Source organism: Schistosoma mansoni (genome assembly GCF_000237925.1).
Source record: "Schistosoma mansoni, WGS project CABG00000000 data, supercontig 0126, strain Puerto Rico, whole genome shotgun sequence".
In the NCBI taxonomy this organism is placed as follows: Eukaryota; Metazoa; Platyhelminthes; class Trematoda; order Strigeidida; family Schistosomatidae; genus Schistosoma; species Schistosoma mansoni.
Genome location: NW_017386035.1, coordinates 703,041 through 726,938, shown reverse-complemented (window position 1 = coordinate 726,938; position 23,898 = coordinate 703,041). Strand labels below are relative to the sequence as shown.

General features: G+C 33.6%; 2 protein-coding genes and 1 non-coding gene across 3 annotated transcripts; 2 read left to right on the top strand and 1 right to left on the bottom strand.

The window, feature by feature from the left end:
* Window positions 1-122: 122 nt before the first annotated feature.
* On the top strand, window positions 123-23,886 carry Smp_130420 (dynein light intermediate chain, putative; the record flags this gene model as incomplete). Its single annotated transcript, XM_018790131.1, has 10 exons — window positions 123-172; window positions 211-401; window positions 438-668; window positions 6,289-6,446; window positions 13,006-13,099; window positions 14,375-14,510; window positions 19,324-19,477; window positions 22,499-22,696; window positions 23,581-23,755; window positions 23,840-23,886. The coding sequence occupies 10 exons, from the start codon at window positions 123-125 to the stop codon at window positions 23,884-23,886; spliced, it is 1,434 nt and encodes a 477-aa protein (XP_018646398.1).
* On the top strand, window positions 6,902-7,028 carry Smp_110730 (hypothetical protein; the record flags this gene model as incomplete). Its single annotated transcript, XM_018790142.1, is given in 2 exon segments — window positions 6,902-6,903; window positions 6,908-7,028. Coding segments are annotated over 2 exon segments (123 nt in total), but the record flags the coding sequence as incomplete, so codon positions are not given.
* Smp_tRNA_00328_Gln_TTG.1.1 lies at window positions 21,738-21,804 on the bottom strand. The gene has a single exon. It is a non-coding gene (tRNA).
* Window positions 23,887-23,898: the final 12 nt, after the last annotated feature.

The following is a 23,898-nucleotide window of genomic DNA, read 5'->3' as shown; positions in this document are numbered from 1 at the left end:
AAAGGTAGAACATATGAGTTGTTTGATTTTTCCGTTTAAGGTCGAATTACCTAGGTCACTAGCTGAAACCATATAAATGTATACTAATTTATCGTGTTGCCACTTGGTCGACAACACTGGATATGTATGAAACAACTTCGAATGGGGAAGCGGAAACGAAAAAATATCTTTGGTCAGTTAACCATACATAAATAACTCAAACTGTTATAGGTCCAGCCTCCTAGATGAAGTGACAAATAAAGCTAAAATTGGTCTATCGGACTCCAAAAATCTTGTTGTATTTGGTGATGATTTGAGCGGAAAATCAACCTTGATTTGTCGGCTTCAAGGCAATGAAGATAAACAGGAAGGATTCGGCTTAGAATATGATATAATCGAGGTGAAAGATGAAGTAAAAGATGGTAGTTATGCAAATAATATAATGATACTTAAATTAGTTTCTGCAAACCTAAGCGTCTTCATTATCGATGGGAACCCTATCCAAAGCCATTTGCTGAAATTTGTGATAACTGAGGACTCGTTCAACGACCAAATGGCTCTTATGGTCGTCAGCATAAATGAACCTTGGAAAATAATTGAAGCTTTGGAAAAATGGGCAGAAATACTTAATAAACACATCAACAAATTGAAACTATCAAAAGAAATGATAACGGCCTGCAAATCAAGGAGTAAGTTATACTTAATTATTTGATTTGTCAGTACGGTTTCGGATTTTTTCAGATTCATATTTGTGTATTGAATGCAGAAGGTCTATTTCCTGTGTCGGTTCTTTTATCGTAAGCTTTTCAGAGCGTCCACCTCTTTCTTGAATTAGTAGTTTGTGAGGCAGACACTGTTTCGTAGGGTTGCGGATTCTAAGAACTCATGACTCGATGTAAAAACCTGTACGCCATTGGTATTTTGTTTGTTCATGACCTTCCTGGTATGTCCTCTGAGTTGTCCTGATCTCATAGAAAGAAAAAGAGAGGATGTATCAGGTCAAAATTCATCTCTTAGTATCCTATACATCAAAATCAGATCATCTCCCAATCTGCGGTGGGACAGAGTAAAGCAGTCCACCAACCCGGTTAAAGCGCCGAACATTCGCTTTTCGCCCTCTCAATTTCGCAAACAACACCCCGCCACGAGAAGGCAGGTTATATCTGGTGGTATCTCCAATGTATTGAAATAAAGCCGGAGTGACTGTGGTTTAATACAATTCGTTATCAAACGAAGTTTTTTAATCGTGCTACTTCTAAGTTTCCCCAGTTTGTAAAGGGTGCATCAAAGTCACCTACTATAAGGCTTTCACACCTGTTTGATCAGGATTTAGGTCTGTTTAGGAGGAAGTCGTCCACTAAACATTTTGAAATGTGGTATACCACAGTTAGTTCAATGTTTTGCCCTCTATATTTCACCACGCCAGTTCACGTGTTCTTGATTCATGTGCCGCTAGGGTTAGGGTGATTTTCATGTACAGGATAACCCCGTCACATACTGTTTAGTCTGTCGGCCATACAAAACAAAAGACCAAGCAATTGACCTTCATTAACACACACTTATAACGTTAACCATGTTTCTGAGATGGCAATCACATCGTGGTTTACTGTGTCCATCACGTCTTCGAGCTACACTGCCAGCATTTGTATAGAATACTTTTGATTTTGTGGAAAATTCTCCCGTATTACTCTGAGTGGTTTGGAGATCGTTTCGCCTCGAACTTTAACAATGTTAAAACCCTTGGGTATAGGGCTATTTTTACCGTTGCGATGATGTTCATTTGTTTTTACCACTGCCGATCGTCTCTCAATATGATCAACCAGGCCGAGGTCTGCACGAACATATATTCCGAATCCAGTAAGTTTGCATGAATTTTCTGGTACCAAGTTTCATTCTTCAGAAGAAGCAAAGTAACTATTAGGGGGCGGCTTATATAGGTAATTTTGGAATCCACTTTCTGTCCTAGTCTATAAAGATTATCAATGCTAACTCCTGCCACTCTTCCGAGAGTAGCTTGCTTTTTAAGGACCTAATATGATTTTTAAAGAGTTCAAATCTAGCTTTTACTCCTTTTTGGAAGACTCTCTTAATTTATAAAAAATAACCAACCCCGCAACAAGATCCGTTTTGATAGTCTGTGAGGTTTTGTTTCATGAACTCTTTTCATCCTTGCAGTCCGATTTGACGTCAGACGTGCGAGTCTCATTCTTGTGCCTTGACTTTTCAGATGCTACTGTAGATCAATCGTTGACCACATTTTGTTTCCTAATCAAATCATCTGCAACGCTCAGGCTTTGCTCCTGCATGATCTGTTTGTGTTGATATGGGAATCTGCAGTTAAAATCGTAAACTCATATATTTTAGAGCTCTCTGTGGTTTGTTTCTTCATAATGTACTTTCTCTTTTTCCTTGAAACCAGACCTACATATGTGTATTTGCAACCCACTACTTTATGAGTGTCCATCTTGGTGTTTTCGTTCAAGTATATAGGTGGACTCATGATGACTATCTCTGCTTCTCCAAAGTATGACAGCTGCTTATCTGCTGCTAGCTGTTTATCTTAGGGCATCGTTCCAGCTGTGTTTAGCAGCTAAATCGCCTCAAGAATCAGCAGAGACTTTTTGGAGCATCATGCTTTGCACAGCCAACGTGATAGTGGCTTACAACGCCTTTCATATTCATCGGTGTGAGTCTTGTGCGCACTCTGTGATACCACTTGTTGTGGTTGTCACACCGCATTCGTTTTTCTCTCGAAAAGAAGCACGTGGGTCCACCATAATGTTGTTTTTGAGCCATTAAAATTGTTAGTGAGCTCAAAGAAAGAACAATGCAAAAGTCTCTTTAAGCGCGGGAAAAACAAAACAACTGCTTTATAAAGCATTCAAATGAATCACTTTTTTATCTTATAAATGAGTGTATTTAATTAAAGATGAGATAATTAGTAAAGATTATCTAGGTTTGTTTCTGAAAACTCTTCGTTGATTGTGACTCACAAAACGTCGCAGGGATAACAACTAATTTTCGCCCAAATATAAATCGAACTTTTGTGAAGGTTTACAGAAAATATATTCCGAAATTCAGCCGATCGCAAGGTACGTATCCTACTCTTACAGACAACTATAATGTAGATAACTTATTTATTTTGGGTTTTCGTACAAATATCAAAGTACGTAATCCAGAAAATCTAACAGTTTTCTTGCATGGAAAAACGCTTTACAATATGATACAGAATGACCGTGGTATCAATATGAAATTTTGGATAATAAAAACATAACTGAAAAACGTAGTTTATTTAGGGTTTCGTAGAAAATAGAGCAGCATTATTACCCAGATTCAACCAAATTTGTCAATGATACATATGTTATGTATGATTATATCATCTCGTATTCCTTAAACGCTAAGACCTATTTCTACATCTTTTCATAACCAAAGTTTGCAAACCGATGTCGAATTTTTTCCAGTATTCCCCATTTTTTATGTGCACAAAAGAAGGAGGTACTTTAATTAAAGATTGTGTTGTATTAAATCGGTTTTCGGAGACACTTCTGTGTTTTGAGTCTGTAAATTTCCATAGCATAGTATTGTTTAGATTGAGTGATTCTTTAAAATTATCAGCATATACTTGTCAGTTGTTTGGAGCTAGTAGATATTATTTGATATTTACTTATGAATAGTTTGGATGAGTCACAGCTCATTACCAGACACTTGATAACTACAAAAAAGTATACTGGGTCATTGATACTTATCCTATTTACAATTTGGCTAAGTTAGTTGAAAACAATAATTATTGGCTAGGATTCATAAGTCCAACACTAGGAATGATTACAGAAGACAGCTGAGAGTTTTATCCTCTAAGTAAATGTGAAAGAGAAAAAAATTTGATCATGTAGTCTTCAGGTCATCTTACAGAATCTTCTACTCAAACACAAGCTGTAGGTAATTTTAATTCATATTAGTGGCTTTGAAAGTATTATGAAAATTAGTCCAGTTACAGTCAGATTGTTTTAGTAAGGGAACTGAAAATTTTTGAAAAAAGAATAACGTTTTACTTCTTTTCTTATCATGAAATTCAGGTTAGGAAGGTAATCTGAATATCAAGCAGCAAAAGTAGATTCCAGAAATTTGTAACCGTATGTAATAGATACGATTGGTACGTAATAAACTAAAAACAAGAGGTCTCTAACCTCAATAAATTTATGCAAAATGGAGACCAATAAGTAATTTTTGAGAGTGTTCCTATGGATGTCTACACAGGGTATCGTGACAACAATCATAATCTAGAGTAGTGAACATTTTCAAGATCTACTGTCTAATTCTACAGCTTCATCAAGGAAAAAATTCCAAAGCTTTATGGTGTTAGAAATTTATGACATTAAGCTTACTTACTTTCGCCTGTTACTCCCAATGGAGCGTAGGTCGCCGATCAACATTCTCCAACCCACTCTGTTCCTTTCTAATTCTTTCCAATTTTTGTTCATTCTTCTCATGTCTGTCTCCATTTCTCGGCGTAATGTGTTCTTTGGTGCTCCTTTACTCTTTTGGCCTTCAGGATTCCATGTGGGGGCTTGCCTTGTGACGCAGTTGGGTGCTTCTCCTAATGAGTCCTATTCACTTCCAGCGCTTTTTCCTGATTTCTTCCTCCATTGCAATCTGGTTTGTTCTCTTCCACAGTAGGCTGTTGTTGATAGTGTCTGGCCATCGGATCCGAAGTATTTTGCGTAGACAACTGTTAATAAACACCTGTATCTTCTGAATGATGGCCTTCGTTTTCCTCCACGTCTCCGCCCCATACAGTAGAACTGTCTTGACATTTGTATTGGAAAGTCTGATCTTGGTGTTGGCTGACAATTGTTTTGAGTTCCAGATGTTCTTCAGTTTTCAATATGCTGTTCTTGCTTTGCCGATCCGTGTCTTCACATCTGCATCAGATCTACGGTGTTCATGGATGATGCTGCCCAGATATGTAAAGGTTTCCACATCCTCCAAGGCTTCTCAGTCAAGTTTAATTCGATTGGTGCATACTGTGCTGTATCGGAGAATCTTGCTTCTCCCTTTGTGTATATTGAGACCTACTGCTGCTGAGCCTGCTGTTACACTGGTCGTCTTCTCCTGCATTTGTTGTTGCGTGTGTGGTAGAAGAGCCAGATCATCTACGAAGTCTAAATCATTCAGCTGCATCTTAGCTGTCCACTGTAACCCGTTCTTTCTCCCGGATGTTGACGTCTTTATGATCTAGTCGATCACCAGGAGAAAGAGAAAGGGTGAGAGTAAGCAATCTTGCCTGACACCGGTCTTTACCTCAAATGAGTCGGTGAGTTATCCCCCATGCACGATTTGGCAGTTTAATCCATAATAGGAATTCCGTGTGATATTGACTATCTTCTCAGGCACGCCGTAGTGTCGATGAAGCCTCCATAGTAAAGTCCTGTTAACGCTATCAAATGCTTTCTCTTAGTCAATATAGTTGATGTAGAGTGATGAATTCCATTCAATCGATTATTCCACAATGATCCGTAGAGATGCGATTCGGTCGGTACACGATCGATCCCTATGGAATCCAGCCTGCTGGTCTCGAAGTTGGGCACCTATGGAGTCTCTCATTCTGTTCGACAACACCCTGTTGATGACTTCTCCTGATATTGAGAGAAGAGTAATGCCCCTGTAGTTATCACACTTGCTGAGATCGCCTTTCTTTGGTATCTTGATCAGAAGTCCTTCTTTCCAGTCTCTTGGTACTCGTTTTTCATCCCAAATCTTACTGAAGAGAATGTGGAATATCTTCGCAGTTGCTGCTACATCTGCTTTCAGTAACTCTGTCGGAATGTTGTCTGATCCCGCTGCTTTGCCACTCTTGATTTGTCTGATAGCCATGCTTATCTCTTCAATTGTTGTTGGGCCAACATCGATTGGGAGGTACGTGGGTGCTGCTTCGATGTTGGGTGGGTTCAGTGGAGCTAGTCGATTCAAGAGTTCTTTGAAGTGTGCAGTAGATTTGACCTTGCATATATCAAATCTACTATAAATCTAAGATGCTCAAGGTTCTGTGATTTACTAAATTCTTTGAGAGTTCAATTGACAGTCTGCTCAGAGACTATTTAAATAACAGTTGTCTACTAGCGCTAGTAAGAATTACTTTTTATATTTGAAATTACAATTGGCCATTTCAAAACACTGAGAGGTTTTATTTACAATGAAAGCAGATACTTAAGAAACATTTAAGCATAACTTGTTTCGTTTATATTTCAGTTTCAAAAGAATTTTATGGTTACGCTGAGCCAGAAGCGTCAACAAATGTTATTATTAATCCAGTAAATTCAGCTTCATATTCCACTATGTATGCAACATCTCAAGAAACTACCTCTCGGTCATCATTTTTAAATGATAATGAGTCGTTTATTGAAGAAATGTACGAAGATAATGTATTGAATAACAATCTTGGTGTACCGTTAATCGTTGTTGTGACAAAGGTAAATGATTTGATGAAATATATCATATTTAAAAATAACTCATAAATAAGTAGGAATTATTTCCTTTTTTAGTTGTTATCTCGACAACACTTATCCTTTTGCCTCTTTATTGGATTTTTGTTTGGTAACAAAATTGTCATCAAACAGAAATAAAAGGCCTAAAATCTTTGCTTACCATGCTTGTGAATTAAGGCTATATCGAGGCAATAGGCACAGTATTCACATATGCCAATTAGAGACTGACCAGTTGCAGTCCTAAAACCATCAATGGGAAGATCCGAACAAACAATACTAAGTAAATTTCTAAAATAATTTCGTCTGAAATCTACCAAATCAATCCCGAAAATCCCAACGATACTTCAAATATGGTATGTTAGGAATAAAAGCGACGTATAAATATAGAAAGACGAAGTAGTGATTAGGGGATAATTACATGAAGTCCATACTTATTGAGCGTAGGAAAACAATCAAAAATCTTACCTGTACCAGACATATTTTAATGAGAATATTTTCGAGTTATGTCCAATATTCATAGAATGTCTTCACATAACTTATCTAGTACCTATCCAACTCATTATTTGATTTATTAGAAGCATGAGAAATTAAGTTATACTTTCCAGTAGATTTAAAGTTGTAACTGTCACCCATTCAGTTTGTCAGTGTTAATAGACGTAAAGTTTGATGGGGGTGTGTATTGGTGGGAATTATATTACCTCAAATCAACTCAACCAGAAGAAGTTAACTGTATGTGAAACGTAAAGTGGTCAATGTGACCAACTGCAACGGAAACCCGAACAAAAAGGATACGGTTAGAAAGTAGAAAATTTCGACTTCAGAATGAAAGGTTAAGAATAATGTTATGTCAAGATTTAGTGGAAGATTGAAAATAATTATAAACATGGCATATTTCATTTTCGACTTGAATGTTTCTACTGATGTCACTCAGTTAAACATTACGTGTTATATTTGTGATTTTCTATGAGAATTTTACTCCAAAACAGAGATAAGTAGTTATAACACTCAGTTAATAAATGAATAAATCATCTTTTATCGGATTTCATTATAAGAAATTAACATTCATTACTTTTGATTAACGAACAATGTAATCTTATTAGATGAAATCTCACTAAAAACATATATTCTGCAAACACACGCTTTGACACTATCTGGAATTGTTACGGAATAACATTTTGTTCTACTTACGACTCGTCAGCTGAAAGCGCCTGGATCCTAGAGTTGATGGGCACCCTAGGACTCGAACACAGCACCGGTCGCCTTAAATGACATTGGGTTATCTATTTTGTTTATGAGTTCAGATAGCCACTAGCTTGTGAAATGAGGTACATCCAGCTGACAAGTCCCATGGAGGACGAAACGCACGTCCTGGATTCCGCTGGTAGCCACTATTCATCTCTGCTTATGATGCTTATGACTTCGTGGCAATATAGAGATAACCCACACAGGATGGATATGTACCAAAAAGAAACTAATCCATTTCAGTCCTCACCATCAATGGGAAGATGCAAATAATCAATACTAGTGAATAACCCTATAACTTTTGCAAAGTTTTTTAGAGTTAAATAAAGAGTTATAGTTTATGCTACATTGTTCTTTTGAAAATTTACGATAATTGAACTCATTCACAAAATATAATATAAAACAATTGTATTACTACTTCTATAGATTAAAATAAATTCAATTATTCTGTACAGATTAAATCTTACTAGGGTTAATTATTAAATGAGATTTTATGCATTTCATTTATGTTTAGACTAATGACATCAAAATATCTACTGCCAGACATTTTATTCAAAAAAAACTAGTAAAACAATACCTTTAAATTCTAATAGGATCATAATTCAGAAGGGGTTTTATGGAGATTTCAGTATTTTCATAGTTGAAATCATGAGTCAATCGAAGCTAGACCACCATGGAAAACCTGGAAGCACTGAACGGCCATTTCGTCCTATTGTGGGACTCCTCAGCAGTGCGCATCCACGATCTTGCCTCGCGAGATTCGAACTCGGGACCTACCAGTCTCGAGCCAGAGCACTTAACCGATAGACCACTGAGCCGGCATCCAACGGTGTTAATGTCTAACTTCAACTGATGCATGACGTTGAGCAACCGTTCACCAATTGTCTTCAGTGAGTTGATATCTCACAACAGACGTGGTTTGAACTCCACTGGTCACTGCTTCTCACTAGAACTCTTGGATTTACCTCTCGAAGTCGGTCACTAGTGAGCATATTATTATTATTATTATTATTATTATCAGAAGGGGATTTGTGGAGATTTAGTATTTTCTTAGCTGAAAGCGTGAGTCAACTGAAGCTAGACCACCATGGAAAACTTGGAAGCACTGGACGGATGGATGCCCACTGCTGAAGAGTCCCACAATAGGACGAAACGGCCGTCCAGTGCTTCCAGGTTTTCCATGGTGGTCTAGCTTCGATTGACTCATGATTTCAACTATGAAGATCATAATTGTTTATTTACACAAACCATTCAGCTTAGAGAGAATAAAACTCCATCAAAATCATCCACCTGAGCTACAAATCTCCACCATCTCATTAACAAGTCTGAAACAATCAATTTTAAAGTATATTGTGAAATGTTAATCTATTACTAGGTTAGTAATCCATAATAATTTTAGAATATTATTTCCAGAATGAATGATATTCAAAATCTTTCTTCTTTTATTAATAACCCAATCCTGCTTAAGTCACTTGAATGACTGGAGTTATTTTTAAATCTAAAACATAAATTTATTAATTAGTGTTAAAAGAAGATAAGAATGAATAAGTTACAATATATTATGTTGAAAACTATCAAATACTTAGCGACAAAAATTGGGTGAACGGAATTCAAGTTTGATCTTTTCCATGACATTCGTATCCTTTTACAAACTAATAAACGTGTTCAAATAAATGAACTGGATTTTACTAACCGACCAATATTAAAATAGTATCGGATAAGGAGATCTTGCTGATAATCTATTCTAAGGAGTTAAATTTTGATATATCACTTGATTTTAATGAATACATTTTTACAGTTGTATTGAAGATAACATATGTGCTGTGAAGCTACTCACACACACACACACACCCGTAATGTATATACAAATGAAATTATACCTCTCCTGAATTTTCTAAAAACGTAGGTCACTATTATGAATCTTTTAACTTTAGATGAAACATAGGCTAGAGATAGTTATAACCACAAACTGACGACAAAGAAAAACACGGTGAGAACCATAGAGCACTGAGCAGTCTTGCTGTTCTATTTTGGGGCTATTCTACAGTGCACACTCTTGAAACAACACTTGATTAGAGCCGGAACCTTCAGGTTTCGTAGAGAGTCCAGTAACATTGGTTTACTGACCTAAAATCAACGGACATTTGTTTTTAAGTTCAGTTGATTCGCAGTTTAGCAAAATCAACTATCATTTACTAGTTACTATCTCATTCTTGACTTAGTCAACGCCGTAGGTAATGGGTTCCAATGAGAATGTAGAAATCGATTACAAATCTAGTCAGCGATGTACATACAGGACTGTTTGAAGACTTCGTATATGGTGTATTAAAAACTTACTTTCCTAATGAAGAATGGTAATCTCCAACTATGGTGTAGGCTTTGATATATAGCCGGCAGAGTAATTCTGTAGATGCAAAGGTCGAATGATGACCATTTTATAAATTTAGAGTTTGCTGAGCCAATGATAGATACAGTCGAAAATTGCATTAGTTCTTGTATATTTGTCTGAATCATTCTTAAGAAAAGGCTTCTAGGAGTATAATTTTGATAATACTAAGATTATTTCTTTAGAAAAGTGCTTTGTATTTAATAAATACAAGCTGAGATAATTGTTCACTAAACTACAGATGATGCATAGAGGACAATTAACTCATCAAATAAGAAGCCATTAATTTTAATAGATTGATATAACCGTTTTTATGTTAAAAGAAAATGAACGTTTTAAGAAAAATTCTGATTCAATTAGCCTATTACGTATCTTTATGTTCTATCCCACTTGTAAGTACATATGTACTGAATATGTGTGCATTAAAACCAATGAATTAATTTTACTATGATTCTTTCTCCTTCTAATTTTGAATATACCAAGAATAATAGAAACCATGACGTCATAACAAAATTATTTAAAATAAAGATAATCATTTATTATTTTGGTTCAGTGGATGATCTAATACAAAGTACTGTAAAATCAAGAAACTAAGATTATCATTTTACAAGGAAGAACTATATTACTGTAATTAATATTTGTTAACATCTATCAACAATAGGAAACAATTATATGAATAGGAATTTATTTTTGACTCCAAGTAGATATTTTTTTGTTACAAACACGTAAAGCTCCTTTATCATGTGATTACTTAAACTGGATATTTATTTACTCAGAGAAAATGTTTGACAAAATACAAATTAAAGTAAAACGATAGAATATTTTAATCATACCTCTTTGTAAGATGGACAAATCAATCATTTGATATGTGAATCACTATCCTGAAATTGTTTCTTTCAGTTATTTGTACGACCGTAAGCAGTAATATAGTTTAACTCATTGACCACTTGGTTTATATTGCATTTTTAATCATTTTTCCTTAAAAAAGAGTACCAAAGCCTCGCCTGAGTTTGTTAAATTATTCCACTAATAGCTCAGACTGGCTATGAGATAGCGAGTGAACTCCAGGAGACTACTATGTGTTGCTTTAAAACTATGAATAATACACTTCATTATACTTAATATAAGAACACTGCTGGCCTTTGGTGGAATGACTGAGCGAATAATGTGGGTCTTCTGTTGATAGTTATAGGTAGATGTGGTGAGGTTGATTTGACTGTAAACGACTATTTATATATGGTGCTCATGACATGTGTTTCATATGCTCGGTCACAAAAAATATAACAGAGTAATTATTCTAGCTAGTATTAGCGTAGGTCGGAAAAGCTTTCGAAATGGCTTAACTACTAAATGTCATCAGTTCATTTAGTTAAGAATTGAATATCTGATCAGAAGTTGCTTTCTGCCTGTAATAGTCAATCAGGAATGATCAATATAGACCTAGCCCTATAGATTTCTATGTTAGAAATATTTTGTCAAAATTCTGATGCTGGGACGTTTTAATTCTACCTGAAGATGTAAAAATAAGACTTAAGTAAATATTTAAAAGTGATAACTATTTTTAGATTTCCACCGATTGGTTTAATTAAAAGAACTTGAATTTGGTTAAAACTTGTTAGATAGCTTATGGCAATTTGAGCTTTACGAGGAACTATCAATTACGAATATCTATCTAGAAGAAAGTTTCACCTCCTTATGAAGTTTCCTAATGATGTTATCTTGCTTGAATATGGGTGGAGCTGGAAATAAACATGTTTCACAAACATCAAAAGTAATATTGAGCATGAACTATTCATTCACTAATATCACAACAATTTCTAACAGATAATTAAATAAAAACAGTTATTATTAATTATAACATATCAATGATTGATCAAAGAAAGTTAAGCCATCAGTTTAAATTTATTCTTTGATAAATGACAATCATTTTAGTTCATGATAAGTAATTAAAAACTGACATTCTTAAACTACTTAAATAAATTTTTGTATTAAAAGGTAACATCTTTTTACTGAACAAATGAATCGCGAATAACACAGACTTGTGATAAACATTCCAATCTAAAGATATTTTCATTACGTATTAACATTAACCATAGAATCTTCCTATCTAGTAAAAAGTGAATATCTGCTTCTATTTCATTTGAAAAGGTTTTGCAGTCTACATTCATAAACATTTCAAATGTGTCAGGAGTAATGCAGTTACCGATTGATATGATCTGGTGATTGCTACACTATACTGAAAAGTCACTGAAGTTACGCGTATGGACGATTAAATTACATTTAAGTAATCTAAAAGTAACGCAATTGATGCAAGATTAGATGGTTTTAATTTCAAGTCGCTAACGAAGTTGTGAATGCTATTGCTTATTAGTTCGAGACTAAAAATGGGTGTTGTTCTAAGAGAGTGACTTAGTTAGCAGTAATGGTGTAGGAATCAAAAGAGACCAAGCCATGACATTAAGGTTATAATAATAATAATAGTAGTAATATTAATAATAGTATTAATAATAATAAAAGTTCAAATAAACGAAGATATGGATAAACAGAAAAATTATTTCTTCAGAATAGTAGTATATTTCGTATTTAAAACAAAATGTATGGTTAAATTATTTACAACCACAATATGTTTTTTAACCTATACTACCAACCACTGACTAAACTTGTATACAGTGAGCTCAGCTATTAGTTTACAATTTCCTATATTATACAGATCATTAGTAGTCAGAAACTGTACTCCATGGAAATTTTTACTCTATTCAATACTTATAAATATAATAATGAGAGATTTAAGGAGAGAAAATGAAATAATGTATAATGATTTCAATAAACATTTACTTAACGTTACATGGACTATATTTCAATGCAATATTTAAAAAAAATTTCGCCTAACAATGTTTTATCCTGAAACTAAAACAGACGGATTTAATGAAGGTAATGATCAAAGAAAACCAATATTCAGAAGAACATTTTGATTTTATACAAATGCATATACGACGATTTTGTCTTTCGTGTGAGTTGTTTTGTTTTTCATCCTTGACAACTGATAGGTTTCACTTTTTCCCACTTATTAGTATCAAAACTTAATGATTATTTTTAGTATTTCGACTTTGAATTATGTAACATCTTGATGGATTGGTAATACAGTCATTAGTAATATTAAGTATTACTAGGGAATCGGTATGCAATTAAAGTTGAGTGACTGATCAACTCAATCATCTCAGACTGGTTCCTAATAGAGTAAAAGATCAAGTTATTATTAGTTTTATTGTAACAATCAGACGTTGCTTGAAAGGTGGATTGCAATAAAATATTCTTTTTCTGATTAGCAAAAGAGTAGAAATTAACAAACTGAAATAATTAAACAGAACAGGGTTTGCAAACCTCGTTTTTTTACTCTATCTAAATTAGAGAAAAATCTGGCAGTGTAAAAAAACTAAATGTTATTTTTAATGTGGATAGAATCAATTTTAAGAATTATCCTTTCAAAGAATTTTGATCTTCAACGACTTATTTTTCCGAAAATAGAAATTCTCTTATTACAACCAAGCTACTCTTATTGCTTAGTATTCTTGGACACTACTTCACTCGACCAATCCTCGAATCAGAACACAGTTGAACAGAAACGTAATTGTATTTCGAATAACAAGGTTGGATGGAGGTAGGAATCACAATAAGAAAAACGTTAGTATATTTATAATTTTTACATAAGATTCTAGAGTCTTCTCCAAGTATCCGCTAGCGCTGATTGGTTACGAAATAGTCAATCAGCATGCTCCGAAACACTCCTGCATGGAACATGCTTCGATCTGATCTATATCCCACTAACAAAGTTATTTATTATTAGGATAATGAACCTAGTATTTCCGTTTAATAAGGTATTACTCGAATGAAATCAATTTAAATCTTTGACATCGCATAAATACTCTCAAGGTTCTAGTTGATTATAAGTAAATACCGCTTTTAAGTCATTCTCTTGGAATGACTAACAAGGATTTAATTTGTATTAAGTTGTTTACAAATGAACCCGAACCGAGGTACTAAATACTCAAAGTTGGAACATTTGTGGAGTCATGCTCTCGGAAAACTATGACAGTTGTTGAACTTCAATGTTGATAGTTCCTGACATCACAGTCCACTAAACATACAAATAAACCATAATGAGCATGTATAAGCTGCAGTTTTTCTTCAAATTCTATTCACTACAATACGAAAAGATTTATTCTTCATCAAACTACTGCTATTTGAAACGTACATTCATATATTATCTTATAAAAATCTGTTATAGATGGAGCAGCATTATTCTATGTATCAGTGAAAGAAGATAAAAACTGTGATTTACTAAATCGTTACATTCAGCATCGTATTTATGGGTTTCCTTTTAGTCAAAGTGCGTATATAGTAGAAGGAGATTGTGTTTTCATGTAAGTGACTAACTATCAAATGTATTTATTCATTGTGAACTTAAAAAATATTTTTGTAATAAATGAGAGAATATATCAATCTGAGAGAGAACACATAAACGTAAGAAAGTCGGAAGCTATTTTCTGGTTAATCAAAACAAATTTTTTTAATAATTACTGGTAGGTCCTGGGTTCGAATCTCGTGAGGCGAGACCGTGGATGCACACTGCTGAGGAGTCCCACAATAGGACGAAACGGCCGTTCAGTGCTTCCAGGTTTTCCATGGTGGTCTAGCTTCAATTGACTCATGATTTGAAGTATGAAAATTACTAATTAACTAAATGATTCATGATATTATATTAATTCCACTTAGATTATTAACTGTTATCGTTTCTTTTTTCATACATAATTTACTATAGATTAATTACAAATCTATTGCTCAGAACTTGTACTAAAAGATCTTCATAATATGCACAATGTGATTTGTTATTTATGACACGTTCTGTACTTGTATTGCATATAATCACTCTAGTTTTAAGTTCATTAATGAAAAAAGGTACAGGTTTGGGTTTCTAGTAATCTGATTGGTAGTTTAGGATGTTAAATTTTTTATTTGGATAAGTCGGCGTTAGCATTTACTCTAGCTGAGTAGTGAAATTAGTGTTATTTGCGTAAGCGGGAAATATAACAATGTCGAGATAAATGTAAAGTTCAGAAACTGGACGACCAGAGTCAAGAAAAAGCCCGAAAAATCCTATGGACTAATAAAAGGCCTTTCGCTTTCTGATAATGGTTCGAGGAGACTGATGTTCTATATCCATATGGACTAATAACAGCTGATGCAAGAGTGGGCCGGAAGGAAGCTAAGGGAGACTAAACAAAAACACTATATTAGTCCACTAAGTCAGTAACTGTTAGGTTGAGCTATATTAGTAGGTGCAGGCTACCTGAACAGGATCCGCGTGATTATCGCAATCATGGGTTCGAGACTTGAATGACATAGCACCAAATCGTTCTCAATGGTCCAAGTGTGTTCAATCTTTGTCTTACCTTAGACAATAATTTTCTAGATCCTCTTCAATTTTTTTGCTTCACCAATAGGTACTTTCTCCTTAAATCGTATCTGAAATGCCTAATCTCTTCTATTACCACTAATATCGTTACTATTTCTACTGCTCTGAGGTTCGCTCTAGCAATTTCATTTCTCTAGGGAGATAAGGTTTAGCAACTTGCACCAATGTACACATGTTGCAGGTTCTACGTTGCGTATTACTAACCGATATGAATCAATTCATATGACGTTATGTTTTGGATTTACAGACAAACATTTAAGAGACCTAAATAGATTTTTCATTTATGTAAAATCTGTTTACCCTTGGTAGTGCTATTGTTTTCTTATCCACAGAATATTCATTTTTTAAAAATCTAACTGATTAGCCAAGAACAGACTAAAAATTTGTCGCGATTATTTTAAGCTAGCCCTCATTCTGTGCTCATATCCACAATTGCTGCCACCTTGGTTTCCATATGGCGGTAAAGCAGTCTTAAAGACTACCAGATGAGATCTTTTAGGAATGAACGAATACCTATGAATGATTGATATTTCCGAAGTAGCCTTTAGAAGTAGCTACAATTTACAATGATGATATTGTTTTTAATGAATATTATGATCTCATATTTTGTAAAATGTGGTTTTTCTTGGCAAGAAACCAGCTCTTTTATTTAATAAAGAAATATACAGTTTTTAGAAATATAAATAAGAAGAGATAGACAAGACAGGCTGAATACGAAAAACATATTACAAATATATATATCATTTAAACTGTCTCAGGTCAATAGAGCAAATGAAATTAGCAAAAAACCGAGTTCTGAAACCAGTATGAAACTGATATCTATACACTGATTAAACAAATAAAAGGAATAATACTAAGATAGTAAAATATAAATATACGTTCACTATTGTGAACTGACATCTATTCGTTTAAGATTTGAAATTGCTTATTTTGTCTAGTTCATGGTCTAAGGGACTCATTAGTTACATGTTTAAGAACTGTTGGCGTTAATTTGCCTCCACCAGCTATTTTTACAAGCCTGTGTACAATACACTTCAAGTGATGGCTTCATAAGGGCCACCCAGTCCTTCAGATACACAGACAGTTAAAATACTGTAATTCTTATCATGTAATCTGCTGTCAATGTCGGTGTTGTATAGCAATATTTATTGACGAAAATTTGGTAAAGCTCGCTCATTAACAGTATTACCGTATCCTCTTCTACTTATCGCTGTTTATATCGTAGATTAGAAACTCGAACGTTAATAAATTCTTAATTATTCAATTTCAGAGATTCTAAACAGTGAACGGTTAGTGAAAATGTTGCCTTAGGAATTATAGTTATATGTTAGTATTAGTCTTGTAACTTGTTTCGCACAAAAGAAATCTATCATCTGTTATCAAATTATGTGGAATCAGGTGATTTGATTTGCGATTGAAGCCATTAAGGAACGTATTCTCTACTTATTCTCATCAATCTTTAGTCCTATGATGATACATGTAGTTAAATAATACAGGAAATAAAATTTGTTTTCACATGGTCTAGTGATTTAGCATATATATATTTATACTACTGCTGTTTGGGAACTTTATCAACAAGATTCATGGAGCGTATTTATTGTTGACACTAGTATTCCATCAAATTTATATTGATTATCGGAAGAAGATAGTACCAGTTGCTAAATAGACTTCTGAAGCAACATGAAAATAGGTCGACAAATAGTCTGGTACCTAAAGTGCAATTTGAATTAAAGGGAACTGTAAAGTTGAGCTAAAGTAAGGACGTCTTACTGAAACCAATTTATCTAAATATATACTATCAGTCCATTAAAAATCTTTCAAAATGATAAATGACAAAGATATTATACAAATAGGCATCTAGCAACAATGATAAAATATGAAGTCAGGTATGAAGTGCATGAAATAAAGCTGTTTGGTGAGAAAGAATAGAAATAACAAAGTCAAGAGGTAATTAGTTATTATAAGAATTAGTGACTGAAAACTGAACAAAGGTAAGGTTGTTGGTTCGATTTGATTTCTTTAACAGAAATCTCAGGTCTTGTCGTTTAGATTTCTGTTGATTCTCCGATTTACCTTTAAGCTTATTAGTAGGGACGAGATTTATGGTAGAAAATGTGCGTTAATATATAATAACACTTGATTCATAAGCATAAAATGCCTAAATGCTCTAAAAATGGTTTATTCAACTAAATCCATGGGAGTAGTGGAACTTATTCCACATCATACATAAGAAATTCTTTTGAAAATGACTGTTGTGTATAAATACACATCCTCCTTCTGTTTTTGAACCCGGGTAGTATTCTGGCTCTCACGTAAATAGGATGATGAAGTGTAGCGTATACATATTTGGTGCCTTATCTCAATGTTTCTGTGTTTAAATAAATAAATATACGTATCTACATTAAATTACTACAACATCAATTTTATACTGACATTTTATAAAGATCTTTGGTTCATCTCTTACAAAGCCATCAGAAGAGGTAAGTTTATACTTAAAACTGAAACACAGCTTGTAGACATGTGAAAATGTCCAGATGAATCCACTACTAGTTCCACATACACTGTGCAAATAAATTTTAAAGACTTATATATTTTCTTATACTAATAGTATGTAGCAGCTAAGAAGAGATTTAAGGAAGCAGTTAGATTCTCTTTGTATTTTGATCACTCTCAATTGATATATATGTATTCTGTGCAGATTATCTGGACATATACATTATTTCACAAGTTTTTTCTGGAACAGATGGGATGTATCTAGATGTGGAATTCGGGATGCTTGTTTCGTTCTGTTTGTGACTCGTCAGCCTAACGTATCTGCATCTAAGAGTTGATATTTAGTTAAAAGTATCAACAACTGGCCATTACATAATTATTTGCTGTGCTGATTAAGCATCTTGTGATTACTTTAAAAACAAATTTATCTGTTAAGTCTCATATATAAGGTATTACAAAACAAGGCATGGAACATTATTTTGGAGAGGTTCCATTTCAATTTTCAGATTTTCACTGAACAGTTTACGGTGCTATATCATTGGTAGACTGATATTATCAGTAAGATCATTAGCTCTAGAGTCCAAATATCAAAAGATGATAAGTCCTACATAAAACAAAATCTGTGTCGTGGATTTCAGTGTCAGTGATTATGGAAAATAAAAAAAAATATGAAAGCAGGAGAAAAGAGTATAATGATGTTCATGGTTATACAAGAAAATGTTTTGCATTTATTCTGTGCAAAAAATGTGAAATGAAACGAAAGACGTTTTTCGTATAAGCATAACAGTGAAATATCAAAAACTACCTTGTTGGTTTTACAATCAATTAATTACATTAAAAGGGATAAAAATAAATAACAGTTATAAATTTTATACAAGATGAGACGTGATTGCAAAAATGACTGGGCTCTCAAAACTAATATCTGGTTCAGAGAGAGAGGTGAAACATGAAAAACTTAGTCTTTAAACGCTCTCTATCATAAAATGTTCTTCACGAAATGAGTAAAATTTGATGATAGATGCGTTACATCAAACTTTCTGATCTCTTTTTTACTGCTTAAATTACGATCCAGAATTTTCGTATTTGGCAAAAGCAGCAACGTATAAATGCTTGGATATTATAATTCAAGTATAAGGATGGGTTGCTTTTATCATAAGAATGAATACGTTTTATCTGTCGAGCATTGCGAACCCAATTTAATTTTCTTTTCATGAGAAATGCAATTATTAACCTTACGATTTTTCCCTACCTATATACCGATTGTTCAGTCCAGCAGGTTGGGATAATCATAAAAAGATTAATGTCCTAGGTGAAAATTTAACAAAAATCAATGCGCAGCATCCTTTTTCTACAGTTATTCCAAGACCGGTACCACGTAAAGCAATTCACAGAGAACCAGAAATAATGACGATTGATGAACAGGTATGTCATAATACTTGTCATATACTTTGCAAAATCATTCCATAATACTCGTTGCATATATCATATGTTGAATATATGTCCATAAGTTGTACAAAAAAGATTTACTTCAGGAGTTTTTAATGGATGAAGGGAGATCTCAGTAAATTTGAAAACTACAGTGAAATCATACTACTTTCAATACTAGGCATTTTTCGACAGAATGTTCCTGAACCAAATGAGAGATTCAGAAGACCTCCAACTTTGAGATTAATAAAGCTGGCTTTCATAAAGATCAATCATATACCGAACAAACTGATACACTAATGATCATGGTTGTCTAATCAGTCGGACGGAACTCATCACAATACATCAACTTTCCTGATCATGAGGAAGCATTCAACAGAGCTAATAGATAAACTTTGTGGAACATTGTTAGATACTATCGTGTATCTGGAAAGATTGTCACCACTATATGGAACTCTTACAAAGGACTGAGCTACATGGTCGTACCTGAAGGGCAGTTAACAACTCCATTCCAAGCGATAATCTATCTCAGATGCGATTACCTAGTTCCACCTTTTCTCTTCTAGATAGTGACTGAGTTATGAAGATAGTATTAGCAGTAATAAAGAAGACCAGGCATCTAAAATACGATTCAGGAAATGTAAATTAGTGACATAAAAAAATTGAGGAACTCAAAGGCTTATAATTTGGGGAACATAAAGAATGGATACACCTACGACTTTATTTTGACGGACCAATTTACTGCATGTATGTGTTGTCGGGAATCAGTGAAGAGATTTACTCAGGACCCGAAAATCTTAATGAATCCAAACGCATATCACTTCTGGCATTTGACCTGTATAATACTACTACACATAATATTAATTGGAGATTTAACTAGACAGATTCAAAAATTACTTGGGACTGAATCCCAGTATACATGAGCAGAATGAGTATTCAGCATTTTAAATAAGTTTGCTCAGTAGAAGCTAATGATTGATATAAATGATTTATCTAAATATTACTTTCAAATAGATCTAATTTTGGATTCACATTAGAATCTTCATTTAAATTAAGTCATCATGACTAAAGAAATCACCACTTTTTATGAGAAGCCTAATAGTATCGTTTATGTTTGGTGGTAGTCTTGTTACAACTGAAGTATACCACTTAATGAGTCTATAGAATGCAATGATAGGGAAAAGTTGCAACTCAGAAGAATTATAACTGATTTTGTGTCCACTACATTGGATAGCCTAATCGACCGGAGTGTCCAACTCAAATACGGCAAAATCTTTAAAATATATAAAATAAGAAAACTTTTTTAAATATTGGAATAGCTACCATGAATAAATGATGAAGTTACTATGTTCACGACAAAAAAAATGAAAAAAAGATTCTTCAGAAAAAATTTCCTGAGTTCTGAATTGTTTTCCTAAAAAGCTAATTTGCGAATCATCAGTAGTATGCACTAATATCAATCCGTAAGCGAAAGCATTTTCTCATTACACTTATTTCAACAATCTATGCAACCAAATAATAAACCAGGGTAGACGAGTCCTTAACTAGGACAAAACATTTGTACAGTGCTTTTTGATGCATAATGGTTCTTCAGATGATATCAATTCATACTGAAAACTACCCTCACCATAAGTAGTTCACTGAAATACAAAGAATATATATTTACAATGTTACAAACATTTGTATATTCCTACAATTTTATATATAATAAGTCTCAAGGAATATTGTTTTTCATCTAATACAACAAAAACCTGTAGTTATGGAATATATTAATATACAAAACCAAGATTTGAGTATAATATACCTATACATATTGTTAATACTAATTTGTGAGAATCCTAATCCTTACATAAAAAAACAAACACATGATTACAACTTCACCTCAACTATAAGTGGGTGAAATTGAAAAAAATTTGTGTGAAAATTTCTATTACTATTTAATTATATTATCAAAAATATAAAACTTTTTTTTATTATTTTTAACATAATTATTGTTTATTACAATGTGGTAAATAATTAGTCTAAATAATTGAATTAACTTAGTATTACTTGTTTGAATCTTTCCATTGATGTTTAGGACTGCAACTGGTCAGTCTCTTATTATCATATGTGCATACTGTGCGTATTGCCTCGATATAGCCTTATTTCACAACCATTGTAAGCAAATATGGATAGTGGCTAGCAGTGGAATCCAGGACGCGCGTTTCGTCCTATTTGGGACTCGTCAGTTGATGTACCTGCATCTCAGAGTTGATGTTCACTCTGGGACTCGAACCCAGTACCTTTCGCTTCAAACGCCATCGCGTTATCCACTCAGCTACTGAGTCCTGATAGCCACTTGCTTGTGCAATGGGGTGTAGTTTAAATTAACTTAGTATTCTGTATTTATGTACATAAATTAAATCACTGATTTTACTACAGTATATACGATTATTTTGCAATTAGCTTATTTGGAGATGGTGGAGAAGATTTGTAGCTCAGGTGGATGATTTGTTCAGTGACAATGCTATCAAAAAAACTAGTGAAAATGGAAGCAATTGGACATTTTCAAGAAGCAAGAAACTCGAAAAGATTTTTTTCTATTTTCACTTAAACAGTAGTGCACAATCCAATGTTTTTTTAAACAGTATTTACAAAAGAAAGCTTTCGGCAATAATAGGTACACAATATTGTCTGATATTAACATCAAACTAGTTTGATGAGAAATAATCATCATTATTCTTTAATTTATACAATTTACAATTCTCAATTCATAAATTTTGAGTATGAAGCTGATTGCTAGTAATTTATGTGAAGCTTTCCAATCTGTGATGTAAAATAACATACATTGTAACTTATCTCATAACTCTGATTTTCTGTAATGGAATAAAACTAAATATTTCCGCCATTCGATTTTTCCAATAAATTATCATGGATGTTTATTAGTCAATGAATAATTGTTTTAAAAAATTGTTTCGACTTCTTTAAACACGAAAGATACTTTAATGGGATTTTATTACATTTTATTCATTATTGCAGGCTTTTCTCCTTCGACTTTCAACAATAAAAGAAAACGAGAACATAGATCCTAACACGCTAAAGGAATTCTTAGGCTCTGGGGGATTACATTCAAATTCAAAACAGCCTGCAAATAGTTTAAAAATTGGATCAGGTGCTAAAACAATGGATGATAACGATCGTTTGCCGGTCAGTCCAACCCCTATATTTCGTGCAAAAGTAGGTTGTTTTATAATGAAGTGATAGATACATGAACAGTACGGTGTTATATAAATGCAATTTGATTTCTGGTTATTTGGTTCAGTAGAGTGTGTAGAGCTATGGGAATCTGATTTCGTATTTCAATGAATTATGAATATTATCTAACAAATAATACCAAGTAAAATAAGTGTGTTTTTTTTCAAAATACTGTAAGGTAGTGATCTTTGTAGCGATAGTATTAAAACACAGATATTTCTTTACTAACTTTATGTATTATCAGAAGGGGTTTTGTGGATATTATAGTAATTTCAATAGCTGAGACCATGAATCAATTGAAGCTAGACCACCATGGAGGCATTGGACAGCCGTCTCGTTCTATTGTGGGACTCCTCAACAGTGTACATCCACGCTCCCGCCTCGCGAGATTCGAACCCAGGACCTATCAATCTTGAGCGCGAGCGCTTAACCACTAGACCACTGAGTCGGTATCCAACCGTTGTGATGTCTAACTTCAACCGACTTTATGTACACTTTTAGACTCCTGGCACTACAAATTTAGAAATGTGAACAAATTAAAAGGCGGAGATATGATTGAAAAATTACTGTAAGTTCCTGAAATCATCTGGAAAAGATGCTAAAATCAAATAAAATTTATTGATTCGGTCAATCATATTAGGGAAGAAATTGAATAAGTAAGGTTATGAAGTGTGTTGATTGATCAAACCTATTAAGGACAATTCTCGACTGTTGTGAGATTTTAGAACAATGGTTTTTGATGTTTCTCAACGAAAAAAATTTAGAATAAAATACACGCAGCAGTTTACAAATAGTTTATATTGACTTTAAGATCAATGTATACTGATTATCTATCATCTCATCCTTTTTCACTATTTTATGAACAGATTTCTCCCGTAGGTCCAATAAATAATTTAACTAGCACTCCTTCCATACAAGGTACTTCAGATGGTGTACTAGCTGATTTCTTTTCAAATCTGCTTAAGAAGCGACCAGTTGTAAATAACACTACTGGAGAAACGTCTACTGAGCCTCAGCTTCAACGTACATCACAATCATCAGGTAAGCTGATATAACAATGAATTTAGTCTATACAACTAACAATGTTGTCCAGATATATTTAACTATTATATTGCTTTTGTAAAGGCTATTACATGATTTCTGGCATTGAGAAAAACTGGTCATCAGATTAATGCTTTATTAAA